The 19,845-nt window shown below is 50.0% G+C and overlaps 1 protein-coding gene across 1 annotated transcript in view; it reads right to left on the minus strand.

Moving 5' to 3' along the window:
* thsd7aa (thrombospondin, type I, domain containing 7Aa) overlaps window positions 1–19,845 on the minus strand; it is an 87,859-nt gene that overhangs the window by 12,600 nt on the left and 55,414 nt on the right. Inside the window, exons 6-20 of the mRNA XM_072705872.1 lie at window positions 18,979–19,182; window positions 15,606–15,800; window positions 12,116–12,350; window positions 11,489–11,604; window positions 10,393–10,525; window positions 10,198–10,301; window positions 8,265–8,459; window positions 7,117–7,383; window positions 5,925–6,103; window positions 5,455–5,460; window positions 4,907–5,040; window positions 4,580–4,733; window positions 3,474–3,615; window positions 2,364–2,479; window positions 1,947–2,064 (exon numbers count right to left, since the gene is read on the minus strand). Coding sequence (XP_072561973.1) covers window positions 1,947–2,064; window positions 2,364–2,479; window positions 3,474–3,615; window positions 4,580–4,733; window positions 4,907–5,040; window positions 5,455–5,460; window positions 5,925–6,103; window positions 7,117–7,383; window positions 8,265–8,459; window positions 10,198–10,301; window positions 10,393–10,525; window positions 11,489–11,604; window positions 12,116–12,350; window positions 15,606–15,800; window positions 18,979–19,182 — 2,298 coding nt within the window. The remainder of the gene's footprint in view (window positions 1–1,946; window positions 2,065–2,363; window positions 2,480–3,473; window positions 3,616–4,579; window positions 4,734–4,906; window positions 5,041–5,454; window positions 5,461–5,924; window positions 6,104–7,116; window positions 7,384–8,264; window positions 8,460–10,197; window positions 10,302–10,392; window positions 10,526–11,488; window positions 11,605–12,115; window positions 12,351–15,605; window positions 15,801–18,978; window positions 19,183–19,845) is intronic.

Below are 19,845 nucleotides of genomic sequence, written 5' to 3' on the forward strand. Positions count from 1 at the left end.
CCAGCTGGGATGACCTTTAAGCCACAGAGAGGAGGACAGGCACTCGACCGCCCGAAAACTTTACGATTCGGTGCCATCTGCATGAAAATGCAATGAAGGGACAATATACTTCAGTATTTACGTGGTGAAAATATGCCGAGAATCCTCCAGAAACACAGGTGGCCACCGTACACAAACTGAATTTTAAAACCCTTTCGGAGCTCTAAATTTCAGGTGCAATATACATTCTATGGGAACTCAGATTGTTTATTTGGCTTTTGCGACGTTACCGGGGGGGGGGAGGGGGGTGGTTATTAGCGTTTTCTCAGTATCCCCTGAAAGGCTGGTACAGCTGCAGAAGCAGGATGCAGTCATCTGCTCTTACGTCTATAAGATGAGCATGATCAGGCTTCATGAGCATCAGCAGACGCGATTCGGCTCCTTAATTATCCGGCGTGCCCCCCTCCGGCAAAATGAGATGCGGGAGTGGGTGGGTGGGACTGTGATTGGTGGAGACCTCGCTGAACCTCCAGGGCACTACTCACTATTGTGCGCCTTCCATCCTGCCCCCACCAGCCAGTACCACCAGCTGCCCACTGACAGGCATCAGCAGGGCTGACCCGACCCCCCCCCCCCCCCCCCCACACACACCTCCCAATGCCACCTGCAGCCTCAGACAGAGACATTTGGTTTAATAAGCCTTCCAAAATCACTTCTTCACTCCCCATGTCTTTCTCTGAACTAGACGGTGGGTGTGCCTCTCCGGGAAACGGGGGGGGGCTTTACAAGCAGGCTCTTTAAATGACACACACCAGTTTGATGGATCTTCTAAACGCGCTGTTCGATTTCACACTCTGCCTCTGGGCAGAAAAAAACGATGCTGGTTCCATTTGTTGCTGAGGGCTCTACACAGAAATCATCATCATCATCATCATCTTCCTCATCATTATTACATGCCAGCAACCCTTAGCGCCCTTCATCCTCTTAGAGACTCGCTGTCCGGGAAACGCCGGGTCAGGCTGATTCCTAAAACCCTCCGTGGCTCCGTCTACGTCCAGATCGCGCTTCCCCATGCTCTCAGAAGTCTCTTCTACACATCGGATCGTTCCCGGGGGCCCTGGTCAGACGCGCCAAATGAACCGCAATCAATCGTCTGCCGAGCTAGAATTACACGTCGGCATGTTCTTACCGCCCTGCTGGCTGCCTCTGGACTTCACTGCGTAAGAAAACACCACCTAAAGATGATCAGCTCTTAAGCTAAAATGAAAATGGTGTGTTGAGAATGGAGGGTGGGGTAGTGGGTCACAAGGAAGCACTACAGCTTCTTCACCACAGGGTGGGGTGTGCAGCTCCTGCCTGTGCAGTTTGCATGTTCTCCGCATGTTCCTCGCATGTTCCTCCTGCAGGTTAGGTAAACAGAGGTCTTGCCCATAGCGGCCAAGAGACCAGAAATGGACTGTTACCCCACCCAGCGTGTCCCCCTGACTCAGGTTCCGTCTGTCCTAGGATGGGCTCCAGGCTGACTGTCAGTCAAGCGGCAGGTGTGATCTTTCTGGGGCTCTACTCAAAAAGTCCCTTCGGGGCCACCTTTGTCCCCTAGTGTAGTATCGCTACTGCTTGTACTATATAACCTAGATATAATACTAGATAAGCAGGGTCAGATATATGAAAGATAGGTGGAAGGTAGATGGAAGGTTGGATAGATGTATAGAATGGTCACAATATCTGCTGTCTCTCCAGGGGACAGAAGCAGGATTTCTTGCTTAGCCGGATAACTTGCCTGATTTAAGGTAGTCCGGACTAGATAGACTTTATCTTCCAGGTAGTCCAAACAACCTTAAATACTACAAGTTATCCGGCTAAGCAAGAAATCCTGCTTTATGAAACAAGCCCCAGGGCCCCGTACTGGAGGCTGCTTTGTGTGACAGGAATGACAGGACATGCCTGGACTGCATGTGGCGGGATACCTGAGAGTCCGCATGTGTGCGAGCAGCCGGACCAAGCCGACCAATCAGAGAGCTGGCAGTTGATGGGACACTCCACTGTACAGGATGCATTCAGCTGCCACTTCTTCTCCAGGCCCAGCTGTGGGAGGTGGCTGGTGTGAGCATATCCCAGAATTCCCCCTCCAAGCCCCACCGCCATTTACAAGGAGAGACACTATAGGCTGGAAAACAAGCTCTTTAACCTCTCCGTCTGCTCTCTCTTGAGACCAGGGGCTGACCATTAATAACACATTATTGCACTTGCATAAATATTATATGACACAGGAATGGAATAACTTTTTCTTCTTGTCTTGTTTTGATAAATTTATGTGTAGTGTGTTTTTATTGCCTGGGGACGCTGCGTCAGATTGGGGTGGGGGCCACGCATTGGGTACGCACCTCCTCGCAGTACTTGAGGTCGACAGACTTGCCGTCGCTGCGCACGCAGTCCAGCATGCGCGTCCGGATGCCCACCCCGCACACCGCCTTCTCACTCAGCTGACACGTGCTCCAGTCTGCGGGGGGAGGTGCCAACATGACACTGATCAAACAAGCAGGGAGGACAGGGGCGGGGGGGCTGTGCTTCGCATGGACTGGTCTTTAAGAACCAGAGCATTGTTTCTGCGTTGAGAAAACGCAGCACAGACCATTTCCAGTGGGGCGTGGTCCCAGTCGCTACTTTAAGCTCCGCCCACGCTGCGTTTCCTATCCACTGTCAGCTAGCCGCGAAGGCGCGAACCCTCAGCGGCGAGCCGCCGGTCTCATTAACCTTCCGCGGCTCCCGTCGCCGGCACAGCCTGTCTGTGGCTCCCTCCATCTGTCAGTGCTGCGCCTCCATCACCACAGATGACTGTGTAAGCGAAGCCAGCAGCCCCACTTTCATCAGAAAGGAGGAAATCCCATTAACACGTCTTCGCTTTAGCAGATTTGAGGGGATGAAATGTATTAATATAAAAGCCAGCCGTTTATTTATGTACGCCATTTCTTTTTATAAATCCTTTCAAATATATGCCCTGTAAGCTCCTACAAAAGCAAATGAAGACTTTGTTGTTGGTCCATTGGATTCTTTCCATAAAATGTAAAGAAAATGTTAAAGTAATTAAATTAAATTGCAGCTAACAACTAAAAATTAGCAGTTTTTACGTCACCTTTAAACAACAAAAACGTTCGGCGCAGAATCCGCTCCACAGCTCTGCTTTGCCGGCGAAGGTTTTGTGTGTTTGTGAACTGTACACCTCAGGGGGGTGAAAAGGGGGGGATTACGGAGCGGGAGCGAAGCAGCGGGGGCTGCCCAGCACTGAGCTGCAGGGGGCGCCATCACGAGAGGGATGCCGGGCGGGGGGCTCACGTGACGCAGTGACATGACGTGTGGGAGGACGTGTGCGCGTTTGTGACTGTGTCTGGCTCTCTCGGACGCGATAGTACTTCTGAAGCAGTATTTATATAGCTACGTTTGTGTGGGTGGGCGAGACGCCTTGTAAGCCCCCCCGTCAAGCCGGGCGAGCCCACCTGTGATGTTGTAGGAGTAGTGGTAGCAGTTCTGGTTCAGCATGCAGGCCTCCTTCTCCGTGCGGCCCGGACACTGCCTCCCAGGCACAGGCAGGCGAAGCGGGTACGCCGTCCTCTCCCTCGTGCCCTTCCCATTGCACGGCTGAGGAGGGGAGCATATGTTTCATCCAGCCAGTTGTGCGATTCGTTTTAGGTATCCAGTTGCTCTTTTACTCCACTGCCTGCCATATTTCTGAGGGCACTCAGTAGCTAGTGAGAGAGGCACTTATGAGGACCGATATTCCGCCTGACCCCAATCTCAGTCTCCCCTCTCCTCCCGCGTTCCCTGTTATTAAACTCTCCAACAGCTTCGGCCCATTATATATAAAAGCATTTCCCTAAATCTCACGCCGCTGCACCTTTGTCCCGTTGGCTTTTCTCTGTTTGTCTCCCGATTCCCTCCCCCACCCAGCTCACAAATTTAATTCCTCCCCCGCTTTCTCCAGGACACAATTTGTCACATCATTTTCTCTACAGATTAAAAAAGGAACAAATTTGTTTTGATGTCGAGCTATTTTTCCCACTAACCCCCAGTGGGATTTCTTAAATTATTTTTTTCTCCCCCTCCCGTCTCCATAGAAATGAGCTTTCCTGACAGACGTGTGGGCAGAATGCCCGCCAGTCACCCTGAGTGCAGCACCCCCCACCCCCCCACCTGCCGGGGGGGACATCTTGGCAGAAACGGCTTGTTGAGCACAGGGATTGGTCACAGCGTGCTGCAAGAGGTCCTCACACGCACATGCACACATGCCCCCCCTTCCCCCTCCCCCCTAGCTGGTGTGAAGTGAAGCCTGACTGGGTGTCACAGAGCCCTCGTCGAAATCTAAATTGGGGGGAAGTCAGCATGGGAGCGTTTGGTAGGGACACGCTGAGACTGTCCTTTTGTCACCAAGTGGGGGGGGGGGGGGGGGACATACATTATATAAGGACCAACCTGATGTACATTAGTGCTGTCAGGACCGGGTCTAACATGCACTCCATCCCTCCCCCTGAGCCTCTTTTCCTGCATTGCCATGACAGCAGATCGGTGACCAGGCCCAGGCTGGGACTCTGAGCCGGGTCCTTACCAAGCTGCAGCGACTCCAGGCCTCCCAGTCGGACGGCACGCAGTCCTCTGGGCATGGGAGGCGGCTCTCCCGCGCCCCCAGCGGCATCTCCTCCGGGTCACACAGGTAGTCCTCCACAGGGTCCGCCGGGCCATCGATGGTGTTCAGCATGCACCTGTGCAGGATGGACCCCAGGGAGAGGCTTAACACAGGGGCACTGGCCTCAGCTGAAAGCTGATTGGCTTCCTCCCCTGTCACTCACTGAGTTGAACCATATCATTGGCTAATGATAAGGTTGGCCCCTCTATATGAATTGCATCTCTCCAGGGGGAACGCTCAGGGACATACCGGACTTTCCTGGTCTGCACGCCCTCGCCGCAGTTCTCCTTCAGGTCCACGTTGCTGACCTTCCAGACGCTCCACGGCTCAGCTACCCAGACGTACTGACTGCAGTCGCTGACGCATGGCACCACCTCGTATACCTGTCGACCCGGGGGGGTGCGGGAGGCGGGACTTACACTTCCACATGGACACATGCTAAGCTTTCGTGTGCGACTTCTGCCTCAAGGATTACTCTCCTAAATTAGAGCGCAGGGGTTTTAATCTGTCTCAGTGAAGCTAGTCTGCAACCAGTCGGATCTATGATGAATTTAACCTCCCCTGGCGAGAGGGACACGTGCTGAGCGACTGCGATGACAAACGACGGCAATGAAGTGATAAAGTTTCCCCCCCAGTAAGCGGCGGCGGCCGGTGCCACACCAAACAGGATTCCCCGTGCTCTGCTTTGCAGTACCCCCCCCCCCCCGAATACATTAACTAGAAGCTGACTGTGAGATTAGCTAAACAGAAAAGCAGCAGCTCTCCTCATAAACCAGAAGGAGGCTGGTCTTCTTTACCTGGGCCTGAGGACAGGGTCACACGGCGCATCCAGCAGTATGACAGAGAAGGGAAATCACGGTCAAAACCAGGTACATCACGTTCGACGGGACATGCATTCAGTAACTCACACGATACCCACACGTATGTGTTTAAATATTAGTATAGGAATTAATCAACGGAAACACTTGAAAAACAACTATAACGTTCAAGAATTAAATATCACTATTAGCCGTCTGACTTTAGGATAGATAGAGAGCGGAGAGTCTTGGTTTGAAATATTGATGACAAATTCATCAAAAAATTAAGAAAGCAATTTTTCTCATTCATCATTCATTTAATTCTTTTTTCTACATTTTTACTACTTTTAAGGTAAATCTATCTGTACTTCCCACTAACAGGTAAAACCACAAGAAAGATATCAGTCATTTTGGGGTCATCTGTGGGGTTCATGTGAGGCCATTCATAGGAGGGACGTCCCGTCCTTCACCTGGTTGACGTGGTCGAGTTTGGGGCAGGGCCGGCCGCCGTTGTACGGCTTCTCCCTCAGCCACTTGGACCGCACCTTGACTCCGCTGCCACAGGACTTGCTGCAGCGGGACCAGCTAGACCACGCGCTCAGCTTGCAGTCGGACGGGCAGGGGATGATGCAGGCCTCCTCGATGTGGCCTGCGGAGGGGATCAGAGGGAGGTTTCACACGTACTTCACACCGGTGATACCCTGAGAAACAGCTTTCTGGACTCATCAGGTGCTCAGAGAAAGCCTGAGGGCAGGCCGATCTGCTGAGTGCTTTAAACATCACTTCAGATTTCCTTCTCGGCTACATTCAGGTTTCTTGCTGCTTCACTGATCTCAAACCCAGCACCTGACAGTCTCGTCCAATTCACTACCCACTCACCCCACCCCAACGCGAGACAGAGCATGCTCACTTTAAGCACATCGGCCAGAAACCAATTCACAGCCTTCTGTCTGCATCTGAAACTGTGGTTTAGGGTTAGGGTTAGGGTTAGGGTTAGCATACAGTACTAGGTTTCCAACAACAGTGACCTGAAACAGTGCTGAGCAGCACAGATTCACAATGGCACAGTTTTAGCTATATTTAGATAAAATTCACAAACTAAAATCAAAGAATAAAAATGTATAATTAGTCTAGGAATGTTTATCCGTCTGATCTGGACCATTTACTGCTTCATGTTATTCTTCCGGTGCCCCTGAAGATTATCTGTACGCCTAATAAAGCCTGACTGTTAAATGTTTACGGCCCACCTGTTCCGAGGGAACGGGTAAAATGCTCGGTTAAGTCTGAGTGTCTGTCAGCCCTGCGGTGTCCTGCAGTCCTGCAGCATCCTGCAGGGAGCCGCCTTGCTGTTTTCTCTCACCATTATTTGAATAAATGCATATATTTTGCATAATTCTTCAGCTTCAATGTTTAACCAGTTTCCTCACGGAGGAAAAGGTTTTTCTGCCTTTCAGTATGCAAGATGGGGCAAAGTCCCAGGAAGGATGATGTCAAGTAACCCCTGGGACCCCCTCTCATCCTATTGGGTAGCTCTGTTCACCACCACAATGGGCATTTTACAACATAAACTGAAATTAAACATGGTCTGTATATGGTTGTTTTATAGTTATTCCTTGGTACAGTGATGTATTATGGGTAAAACACAGCTATTTGTACACCCACCATGGCTGTTGCAGCGGGACGTCTCCACCAGCCTGCTGTTCTGGTCATAGCAGGCCATGGCCTGGTAGCGGTGGCCCTGGCCGCACTCTTTGATGTCTCCCTGGATCTTCATTCCCAGGATGCCCTCCACACGGCCGCTCTCAGGCAGGATGCAGTCAGACCAATTCCCCACGGGCTGTGCATTGTATTTGTCACAGGGGCAGTACTGCGTCTCGCTCAGGGGGTACAGCTGCGTGTTCCTGCACTGGTCTTTCTTCTTGCTCTTCCCTAAGTGTGTAACCAAGAAAACAGGGGAGAGGGGCAAACAGTCAGACTGCAAATCAAAATTATGATAAATCTGTGTGACAATTTTCCAGTAATGACTTAATGTAAGAATGTTACATTAATTTACAAAGACTTTTATGAGACCTTTCTCTTTTGTAAGGGTTATGTTCATTATGTGCCTGATATGTGGTTCCCGATGCGTTTCACAGAGGTGAGGTGGACTCCCTCATAATCTTAATAATCTTACATATCTTGACAGCATTATGCACTAAGTACTGAACCAAAATTCACAATAATTGCCTGTTCTAGACTGAGTTTCCTCTGGTTGCTTCAGTATATTTAGCTGGAGAATCTTGGTCTTGGCTCTAATACCATAGGTGTTCACCATGGCTCACTATCTGGGCCCCTACACACTGCTGACTTTTTAGTAAGGATGCAGGTTTAAATCCATCATGAGACCCATTATCTTCACAATGCTTAATCTCTAATCCATGCTAAAGACAACTATAAGGACACACAATGGAAACCTCTTAACTAGACACACGAGCCAATAAGATGATCTCAAGCAAATTGCCAGGAAACTTGTAATTAACAAATTAGATTTAACTCGCTTTTCTCCTAAATAGACAATTCCCACAAATAGTAGGACATGATAGCAGCTGGTGTTCTTTGCTGGCATTCATTCTCATTAGTGAAAGTTAATGGTGGATTCTGTAAACAAACCGCACAGAGAGTTCATCCCTTGATGCCATATTAAACTTGTATGTAGATTAAGGCAAGATGTGAATGTACTGCAAGGTGCTGCAATTAAGAGTTTGAAAGTCTTTTTAGATCCCAGTGTGACTCCATCCCTCAGTGAATGTAAATTGCATGCAGTCCCGTACCAACGAGCGCCCTCTTCCGGGTCCTGACGCCGCCGCAGTCCGCGGAGCAGGGCGAGAACTTGGACCAGCTGGCGAGCTGGCAGTCGTCCTGGCATGGGACCTGGCAGGGCTGGGTGATGGGTGGCATGGGACTGGAGAAGCTCAGACACTCCCCGATGTCCACCTGCCCTCCGTCCTGCTTCCTACAAGAGACAGCTGTTGGGGGGGGGGGGGGGGCGTGGCAAAGGCGGGAGGCACTTTCAGTTATTTTGGACATTCTCAATGGGTAGAAATATGACGACAAAAACAGTACAGAAAAAATAAATTCCCTGATTACAATATGATTACTCCTGCTGAACATCACAGACGATTTAGCCTTGCTGGCCGTACGACATTTACATTGCATGGTAAAATTAATTTCCCACTGTTGTTTATCTTTTGAGAGTGGCGCTGCAGCATCCTTCGGACACCTTTGTTGAGAACACAGCTGATTAGTCGACCCTCGTAGGCTTCAGCTAGGAAGGATTTAATTTTCATCATCATCCTTTGCCTAATGCCTGTTTTCTCCTGAATCGTGGGCAAAACATTTCCTGTATTGGCTGGGAAATTGGCTGATATCACATGACCCAATCAAAGAAAGTCACTTTTATTCAACAGGAGTGCCTGACAAGGGGTTGATGTTGACTTTAACTTCTACTGAAACTCGCCAGAGGATGTATCCTACAGGGTAAAAACTGCCATACTGTAAGTAGAATAAGTATGTGTAAATCTGTGGATCGGTAATTGGTGTCGGGTAAGTGACATCACTTGCTGGAACAGGTGATTTACTGCCAGCGTGGGCGTAATTCGTATTGAGCATCAACCAAATGGGCATGGAGAAATGTCAGTGAGAGACGAATAAAAGCTCTGGATCCGATTGCCCCCTGGCTGAGTGTGTATGAAGGGTGTACTGTTACCGGTAATGTCACTCGAGTTCGGAACACTAGCTCGTAATGACCGCTGTTACTCTTTGTCAAAAAGCTCAGAGCTCGTTGAGGTTCTCTACCACTAAAAACCCACCTCATAATTTGCCCACGATTCTGCCTCCCTAGCTGCTCCCCTCAGCCCTGGTCCACAGCGAGTGACACGCCAGAACCGGGGCACCTTAGACACACCACTTCGGTTCCTCTAATGGCCTCGCCGTGACCTGCTAGACGCCTCAGCACCGACCACTGTCAGCTCTGCTAGCCTCGGGCTCACCGCCATTTCATGATTATTGCAACAAGACTCTTTGTGGTGACTGGGCCACCTTTAGGGTGAACAGTAAATGCCGGTTAAGAACAGGAGGATAATTAATACCTTATGTGGGACTGAGGCATGCTGGGCAGCAGGGGCACCACTAGGGATTTCACCATATTGGACCCCCAACCCAGACCAATCCATTTATGTTGCAGTTTTTTAGGCGCCATCACCGAGGAGCCCTTAGAATCGCCCTAAGTCCCGCCCTCTCTGTGGTGCCCCTGCTGCATAGTGTGTATGGCGTTCGTCTTCCTTTCAAGTATATTTCACAAGTTTATTCACTATGATTTGTAAATAGAACTGTAATTAACTGCAAAAATGAGCATTGAAAGGTATCTGCTGATATGTCATGAGGCATCGCAGCACAAGGGCCCTCAGGCTTTCCCCACCGTTTCTGAACCAGTTTCTCAGAAACCTGAAAGCACCCATTGGAAGCTGAAGTGTCGGGTGGTGAACGCTTAAACGAGGCACTTAGGAGAAACTGCCCCGATAAACTCTGCCGTATTACCTGACTAAGTTACAACATTGTTTAGGTTTAAGTATGAATCCTAATCCAGTCCTCAGGGACCCTAAAAACATGGATCAGGAAACACTGTTTTAGACCTTAAATATGACCTCCTCTTACTTCAGACAGGATGCGTACAGATCAGCTGTATGGGACATGACCGTACATCACCTCGTATCTGCAGGCCCGGTCCGCAGGTCTCCTGGGCACCCGGGCTGTCCTGACGGATTTGCCACGGCACCAGCTGGCATCGCCTCCACTTGTGGGTCTTCCACCTGCCGCGGGAACGTGGCTGAGGATCCATGCAAGCAAACGCAGCCCAGCGGGGCTGGCATCAGCGACAGACAGGAGGCGGGTCACACGTACCTGAACCCGGGGCACACAGACGGCGTCTCGCAGTCCCGCTCCTGATAAAGCACCTCGGGACAGTCCTGACCCCCATTGGCCGGCAGCTGCAGGGTGATGCGTTTGCGAGACTGCTTCCTCTTCAGGCTCCCTCCTGAATACCAGAACACCAGTCAGCGACAGAGCCCATAGAGCGCCCTGCCTGCTAAACATCACACTACAGTTATTCCTAATCATATGCACCATGCTGACAAACATATTTACACCTCGAAAATATACGACATATGTAACACAATATATACTTTGAGGGAAAGCAATTAATCTAGACTGAATTACATCAATGGTCAAAGGCAGGTTTTTATACCCATTAATTCTGATTTGTTTGCAAACCTTCTCTGTGTCGCATAATTTGCCGAATCAGACCTTCTTGCAGTGAAAATCGCGAAGCCACTGTAACAAAGATATATTTTCAAATGCCCACACAGGCTAGAGCTGGGTGAAGCACGTTGACCAGAGCTTATTGATCAACTCCTATATCCATCAGGCTGGACATGACACACGGCTCATTCGATTTACAGGAAGCTGGCTTTTTCTTTCTCGCTCAGCTTGGCCGTCATCCTTGCTAGAACAGCGATTTATTAAGGGCAGATAATGTCCATGCCAAGATTTGAGGTGATGAATTACGTAAGTTGAAAAATTATGGCAAACTGATTCCCACGCAAGCTCTCTTTAGGGAATCCTATGCCAGCAAGAAAGAGTGTCTCTTGAGGAGAGTGATTTGAGGGTCTCAGTAGAACAGGAAGAGACTTCCCAATACTCACTCACCTGTTTTGTCCATCACCAAATTTGCCGTTAAAAAAAGCAGTTGCCTAGCAACCCTGACAAATGAAATTCTCTTTACGCCAGAAACTGTGACCAGCAAATCAGAAATTATTGTTTTGAATACATTCAGCAGCGGGGGAATTAATGGTGGGGACGTGTGACTAGCTGAATAATTCCGAGAACGTATCAGTTACTAATAGTTAATGCAAGCGAATGACCTGCAGCTTTTAGTAAGCTGATATGCGGACTCACGGCAAAGAGAGGCCAACGGACACAGCAGATGTCTCGGGCGTACCTGCTTGGCAGGAGGATGGGCAGGCTGTCCACTCGCTGTAGGGAGTGACCACACAGTCCCTCTTACACGGGAGCAGACATGGCCTCACCGTCTCGGGCCGAAGGCTCTCAGGACACCTGTGAGAGGCATGTCGAGATATTAACAGCCTGCCAAAGACCGTCATGGAAAATGGGTAATGATGCAGGTTGGTTTGAGGTGTGGGACCACATGTTAAGGGCTTTTTCATAGATCTTTCTCAGTGTGAACTAAAAACTAGGGGGGGGGGGTGTGAGCTCTCCAAGTTATCCCCCGGCTTGGGGAAGGCAGAGGGGCCTTTCTGGAACATTCCTTGTGGTCCGGGTATAAAGCTTTGCTGCAGCCAGGTGGGGAAGCTGCCCGTATTCTGCATGCGCAGGGGGGGGAGTGAAGATGAACGTCCTGCCCGACAGATGGTCTGTGGCAGGAACACAGATGTTTAGGTGATCACCTGCGACCCTGAAAGCCCCAAGTCCATCCTGATGTAAGAGGAAATGCAGGACCGGAATACTTCTAGGTGAAGGGACGACAACACTTAAGCGAGGACAAGAGAATGACATGTAATGGGTATTTAGTGTGGGGGTGAGGGGCCCTGAGAGGCCGCCGGCTTACTTTTTGGGTGGCACCTGACCCACGTTGACCCGCACACAGATGACCTTGCGCGTCTGCATGCCGATGGAGCAGGAGGCCTCGTGGCTACGACTGGCCGTGGTGTTGAGCGAGGACACCGAGGAGTCTTCGATGCAGGGGCCCCAGAGGCCCGTCTGCCAGTGGTACACAGTGCACGGGTGCTCGTTGCAGCTCCGCACCTCCTGCAGGGCGCTGCTGTTGGGACACGCTGCCCCCCCTGTGCGGGAAGACCACAGGCCGCGGGCACCAATCACTGGCCTACCTGGCTTTGGGCCACCCTCCTCCCATAATCCTCTGCTACACTCTACTTCTGTTTCATATTTCTTCCACTATCCCATCATGCCCCGATTAATCTTCTCCCTTGTGCCAATTGGACTTTCATGTGCTTTATCTCTCAGCCAAAAAGTCGTTTTTTCCATGCCAAAGACCGTGGACATAACTAATTCTCCCTGCTATGCTCTCCTTTTCATTACTGTAGCCCTGCTGCCCTCCTGCTTGGATGTCAGCCGTGTCGGGGGAACCTATCACATCCCTCGCTGCAAACCCCCCACCCTGCATTAATCCTTCAGCATGTCTGGGAGCCAGAAGCTTCTGCATTTGCATTGGCATCTAGAAGGGGGTAGAGCCAGGGACCATTCAACTCAAGGGGAGTGGGCCGTGCTGTTTTTATCATCCAAAAAGATCCGGCCAGCACCGAGAGGGGGGTGTCCCATATGGAGAAGAGGCCCGTACATCCACACGAAATGCTGTGATTTGTAGACACAAATCTACTTGAAACCAGGCTTCTATTTCAGTCTCAGAATATTTTCACATAGAGCTGACGGGAATAGAAAACTTGAGAACAGAGGATTGAGAAATACTGTCAGTGTTCTTTCACAGTGATCATTGGCTGAAAAAGCATAACCTGCTGATTTTAATACTTGGGTGGCTCTCATTTTAACTGAGTTAGAATGATGTCTGTCCAACCAGGATGGAGATGCTGAATATTCATAAATGACATTAGCGTGCCTGGGTATTCTCGGAGGAGTGTTTCCTAGGGAAACAGGCTTGATATTGGCGACTTTGATTAAAAAGAAAACAGTTAAGTGGTTACCTAGCAACAACGCAAAGCTGAAATTAGTTCAGCTGTTTAGTTCCAAGAGGGAAGGATTTATATCTGATGGCCGGTTTGACGGGCATGGGCACTTCACAGACCTCAGGTGGCCAGCAGGTGCCCATCTCCCCCACGGTACGCCGTCATTAACAGTGGCTGTCGCCATCGGCAACGTGGTGCCTCCGGCGGCTCGCTCATCACCTCCTCGGCCGTAATTGGCAGACGGGCGCTGATCAATTTGTGATCTGTAGTAACAGCTGAGCCACACGTAAACAAGGTCTCTCACATCCAGGGTGAGAAAAGGGGAAACATTCTATTGCTACACATAGAGGAATCACTGCTGCAGTTTTGTTTTACTGTAACACAAACATAATTAAATACATAATTAAAGCTGTCAGTTAAAGCCCAGGATTATGCTGTATTTAAATACTCTGATCATAATACTTTGTATCATCAATGAGTAAGAAGTACAGCATTACATTAGCAAGGATATTATTACTAATAATGAGGATCAGAATGAGGAGGCGAAGTTATGATCTCCTCTGAGGTGTATGAGGATCAAAATGAGGAGGCGAAGTTATGATCTCCTCTGAGGTGTATGAGGATCAAAATGAGGAGGCGAAGTTATGATCTCCTCTGAGGTGTATGAGGATCAAAATGAGGAGGCGAAGTTATGATCTCCTCTGAGGTATATGAGGATCAGAATGAGGAGGTGAAGTTTCCGTCTTCTCTGAGGTGTATGAGGATCAGAATGAAGAGGTGAAGTTTCCGTCTCCTCTGAGGTATACAGTATGAGGATCAGAATGAAGAGGTGAAGTTTCCGTCTTCTCTGAGGTGTACGAGGCTCAGAATGAGGAGGTGAAGTTTCCGTCTCCTCTGAGGTGTATGAGGATCGGAATGAGGAGCTGAAGTTTCCATCTCCTCTGAGGTGTACGAGGCTCAGAATGAGGATGTGAAGTTTCCGTCTCCTCTGAGGTGTATGAGGATCGGAATGAGGAGGTGAAGTTTCCGTCTCCTCTGAGGTGTATGAGGATCAGAATGAGGAGGTGAAGTTTCCGTCTCCTCTGAGGTGTATGAGGATCAGAATGAGGAGCTGAAGTTTCCGTCTCCTCTGAGGTGTATGAGGATCAGAATGAGGAGGTGAAGTTTCCATCTCCTCTGAGGTGTATGAGGATCAGAATGAGGAGGTGAAGTTTCCGTCTTCTCTGAGGTGTATGAGGATCGGAATGAGGAGCTGAAGTTTCCGTCTCCTCTGAGGTGTACAACGATCCCCAACTTGGACCATCCAGCCAATCCGGCTTCCTGGGGGGTTGTGGGGGGGGGCTGCCCCTTATCACTACTCCCAGGATGCCTCCACTGCCCTGTGCTCCTTCACCCCACGGCTCTAATTGTGAATCCACTCCCGGAGAAATCCATAATGGATGAGCCACCCCCCTACCCCCTCAGATACGCTAACCACACAGTGGCCGGAGCAGTCGGGGGTCCGGGCGACGTCAAGCTGGAGAGCGGCAGAGAGAGACAGCTGCTGCTGGCCAATTACGCGGCCGGTTTGGTGGGAAGCGCTTTCAGGGAACACGGACTTGCAGGTAGGATCTGGCCCAGGGGCACCTTCATTAACGAGACGCACTATCAAACCAACCACTACCCCTTCTCAGACTGCAAATGGCTTGTTCTGCATCCCGTGTCTGATTATTCGAGGGCAAGACACAAACCCTCCCCCAAGATTAAAATTACACACAATAACATGCCAACCACATACAACCCAACCTGAAATATATGCATATTTCAGTTCTGACAACCAGCTCTCTGATGTTGGGCTTTTTCTGTTTTCCCTGTAGGGGAGATCATGCTTATTGGCAATAGCACCCATAGGCAAATGGCACTATTGAAATGTCTACAATATGACGGGCATGTTAAACTCCTCTTACACTTTTTACCTTACATGGCTTGCCTACTGTTAAATAAAGTACAGACACATCCTAGATCCAAACCAGCTGTGTGATTCACCATATCAAGTCCACAAACCACACAAATGTAACCATTGCATCAGATACTTCCGTAACTGATCTAAAATGTATGTGTTTAGATAGCAAATACAGATGCATCAGTGAACTAGAAGGCGTCAGTGCCTTGCCTCTCTGGGACCCACGCTAGGAACAGGAGGGCAGCACAACAATGATACCCTTTATGCAGAGAGATTAAAGTACAGGAAAAATGTAATATGGGTCACAAGAATATCTGAGAGCTGATAAGAGATAAAGGACATAGAGATGTGATAAAAGTAACAAACTGCAAAGAAATAAAGGTGAAGTCAAGAAAAAGAAGATTAAGAATGCGAGATGAGTATAATGTCTGAACAGCAGGGGGCGCCTTGCTCACCTTCCCCAGCATTGTAAGCCAGGATGGATCTCGCCCTGGTCTGACGACCCTCTGTGGTTTTCCCAGAGCAGGTATGCGAGCACGGGGACCAGGCTGTCCAGGGGCTGAGTGCGCAGTCCTTGGGACACGGGACGTCACACATCACAGGCATGGGCAGAATGGCATCCATGCAGTGCTCCCTTTCTGCTGGCTCTCCTGAAGAACGGGGAGACCCTCAGCTTCAATCCAGCACATAGCATTACAACCTCTGCCCCAAAATTCAGTGCAGCATTTTAGAAGATCTTGCTTATTAGGTAATCCAATTGCCCACCTTCCAGACCATGAGCCTGCAGCTAAGACACCTAAGATGAGATGCCAGCCCATCACAGAGCACACACTGTAGTCAACAGTCAACTAACATGGCCTTTTGGACCATGACGATAAATCAGAGCTCATGAGAGTTTTACTTACATAGAAATGTTCTGAGGGCAAAACGAAAAGTAATTGGTTCAGAAAAATAACCAATCAAATTGTAGAGGAGGTGGGTCCAAGTGACTAGAGGAGGTGGGACCAATACATTTGATTGGTTGGTCCTGCCTCCTCTAGTTGCTTGGACCCACCTCCTCTACAATCTGATTGGCTTAGAGAAAGAACCATCATTTTTTCATTTTGCCCTCAGAATATGTTAGCGTACGTAAAACTCCCATGAGCTAAATCAGAGTTCCTCGAAGAAGCCAAATCAGACATGAACAAAACATGCACACTCATATACACACTAGGGCAGGATCAAACTGACAAGCAGGACTTTAGGAGACCACAGTGTTACTCATTTAGCCGCAGGTTTACTAGGTATCGCCCTGTTTAATTATCCAGGCATGGCTGAACCAGAAGGAGCCCAAATTAAACAGAGTTCCCGTGGGTTTTATTGATGCTGGCATTTAAGGATTAAGATGCAAGCTTAGGGTCCCGATCTTCCAAACGTGGACCGAGTGGCATAACGATCAGGCAAATTACCGTTAATTCACTTTAAATGCTCCCCTAAAATTTACAGAGGAGCTGCAACGCCTCACTGGCCCATTCATACTTAATGGGCCCTTAACTGTCAAATGAGCGGCTTCTAATTCCATGGTACCGGAGCTTATAATGGCGCTCTGTGTGGTTCCCACAATCAACCCCTGCAAAATTGTGGGTTTGCCCCACGTTGGGGGTGCATGTGGCTAACTGGGAGGCCAAGGACAGGTTTACACCAAGGCCTGGGTGTGCTGATGCCCCTCCCAGCTGCTTTCGGGTGCCCCTAGGGCAGCTCTGAGCCACGCTGAGACATGCTGACCCCTGCTGGTATTATTTTTGGGTGTTTGGAGCCCGTCTGACAGCACAGCACAGCAGCTTGAAGGTTTAGGGTGCAGAGGGACAACCGGAAGCAGGTAAGAGGGAGGCAGAGCAGGGATGAATAATTTGGGAAATTCCCCAATAAATCAATTCCAGAGCTTTTCAGGACACGTTCCGTCCCAAAAGACTGGGATGTAAAATAGGCAGTCTGAGGCTGGGAGTGCTTTGCAGAGGCTGGGAGTGCTTTGCAGAGGCAGTCTGAGGCTGGGAGTGCTTTGCAGAAGCAGTCTGAGGCTGGGAGAGCTTTGCAGAGGCAGTATGAGGCTGGGAGAGCTTTGCAGAGGCAGTCTGAGGCTGGGAGTGCTTTGCAGAGGCAGTCTGAGGCTGGGAGTGCTTTGCAGAGGCAGTCTGAGGCTGGGAGAGCTTTGCAGAGGGGCACTGGCTGCATCAGGCATGCGCCGGGCGGATGGATGGATGAGCAGATGAGTGGGGGCAGGCGGCTGGAGCCCCCCTACGCACGGTGGTGAGGTGGGGGTGACCTTGAGCAGAAAGGTGTTACTTTCAATCAGGGCTGGCCCTGCCTGTTCTGGTACCCTAGACTAGATTCTGATCAGCCGTAGATTACACAATCTGGAATATGCGAGCTTAACTCCTGACTGAACACCTCCTTGGCTCTGCTTGGGCTTTTAGTTAAATACATACACATCCCAGGATTGGCTGAACCCAATGAGGTTAAAAAAATTGGGTAAATAAAAATTTGAAATGCTGAGTCCCAGGTGAGAAGCTCTTGGAAATAAGATGACCCCCCTCCGAGAGGGCAGGATGGAGCAGTCTGGGACGAGAAAGAACCTGACAGTGGTTATGGGCTTTCAGGGAGCCTCTGACAAACCTGCTCCCCCCTCCCCCGGGTCCTCATTATCTGCCCCTGTCAGCCATGGCTCAGGTGCTGACTGCAATGGCCATTTTTCTGGGCAAAAAATAAGCAAATAAAACCACAGACAAATAACCTGAGAAAGGCAGCATATGTCCAAGATGTGTAATTAAATGACTAATTTAGGATGTACTGCGTCTCCTTTGAATTATTAACTTAGCAGCTCTGGAAGATCTTGCCCAAGTGTCAAATGGCATTTTTCCTATTGGGATTTACACCCGGAATGTGTACCCACAGCTGAATGTGGCGATGATTTCTCACGCGATGAAGCGGACGGGAAGATGAATTATACCGGCAAAGGAACAAATCCAGACATGCTTCATCATCTGAACCACTAGGGCACCTGATTTGCTAAATGCATTCTGGGATACATGCAACTGGTAAAAGGGCACCGTGGCATAAGTGGAGTGTTTCTCTACATATGCATCATGTGTGGAAGCCCATGAGGCAGTCGTAGAAGTACTGACTTTTGGGTTTTGGGCTTTTCCCTCTGGGTGCTGCTCTGAGGTGTAAACCATGTACATTATGAGCAGGTTCCTGCATGGATCAGATGGGCAGTGTTCTTAAACTGCAGAAATCTCCTGCCACACAGACTCTGAATCCCAAGCCAGGCTCTGGTCTCCCTTTGCCGGTGTAATTTGGAAGGGAACAGGTGTCGTGTCTCTGTCATAAACCTTCCCCCCAGCCTCTGGGGCCTTACAGGCCAGACCCAGCCAGCGGTAACTGCCCTGCTACACAGCTGCCTCCCGCCAGCCAGACGCAATTACGGGTAAACTGCCTTCACTGCCAGCCAGCAACCTTCAAGAAAGGTCTGGTATCAGTGAGAGCCGTCAAAACCTCGATGATCCTCTTAATCCTGTTCAGATCCCAGCCCATGTACATGTGGGAGAATTATGAACTGTTTCTTCACGTGCCGAACAGTGATCTTGGGCTACAGGGTTGCACAGTTGACCCCCCCCCCCCCCCCGCCCCCACAGGACAAAGACAGCTGCTTTGGTCTATGTCTACATCCAAGGCGTCAACAGTCTCACTCCCAGTCTCACTCCCAGTAAAAAAAACCCTCATAACAAATAACCTTATACAAACACCATGGTATAAATGGATTTCGGAAAAGCGCATCAATCGCTTACTCACCGTCGCTGTTGACGCACTGGACCTGCGTGAGCTGCGTCCCGGGCCCGCATGCCTTCTCGTTGTCCGGGATACACCCCTCCAGCTTCACCACCAGCCACTCGTAGCAGCTGGGCTCTTCGCACGGTATGGCCTCCGTCAGGTGGGGGCAGTTCCCCGTCCCACCCGTGGGCTCGTTGACAATCTGCCGCTTCCTCAGCTTGAAGCCTTTCGGGCACGATAGAGAAACCGAAAGTTCTGCTTTCACCCGAATCGAGTCGAACACAGATGCACTTGACGGCCACAGTGTGGCGCTCACGATGCCTGCGACGCCGCATTCGCCACGACAGCCCATTAAACTGGTCGATGGTGGAAATTGCCAGAACAGCTGAACTTGATGAATATTATTATTCTTCCTCATTACACTTTTAAGCAGAGTGACTAATGCGTCCCACAATCCATTAATGCAGGCGGCGTTCTCGCTGCCGCGGGCTCAGACCCAAGGGCGTGCGATCGGCAGCTCAGCGGGGAACGGGGCTCGTGACCCCAGGAGGTGGTGTCTCCGCGGTCCTGCCCTCTAATCCACGCTGCTGCAGGGGAACGATAAGGAGCAGGGGTGCGAAAGGAGCCTCCGAGGATTGTCCGTTTATCCGTTAAAAAAGGCTTTCAAACAGAAAGCCCAGGCAGCCATTTTATAACGACGACAGTGTGCGGAATTTAAACTGGAATGGCGGGAAGTTCACTGTACTGACGTAGGGAGCTCAGACATCGGCACCAAGGGCGTCAGGCTTCCCAAAACAGATTAAGTTTTAAGTAACGCAGAAGGTCTGATTGGAAAAAGAAATAGAGTTTTTGGTTATAGCTCTTCGAATTTGGGTCCTTCACGCTGCA

Source organism: Paramormyrops kingsleyae, chromosome 23 (assembly GCF_048594095.1).
Source record: "Paramormyrops kingsleyae isolate MSU_618 chromosome 23, PKINGS_0.4, whole genome shotgun sequence".
Taxonomy (NCBI): Eukaryota; Metazoa; Chordata; class Actinopteri; order Osteoglossiformes; family Mormyridae; genus Paramormyrops; species Paramormyrops kingsleyae.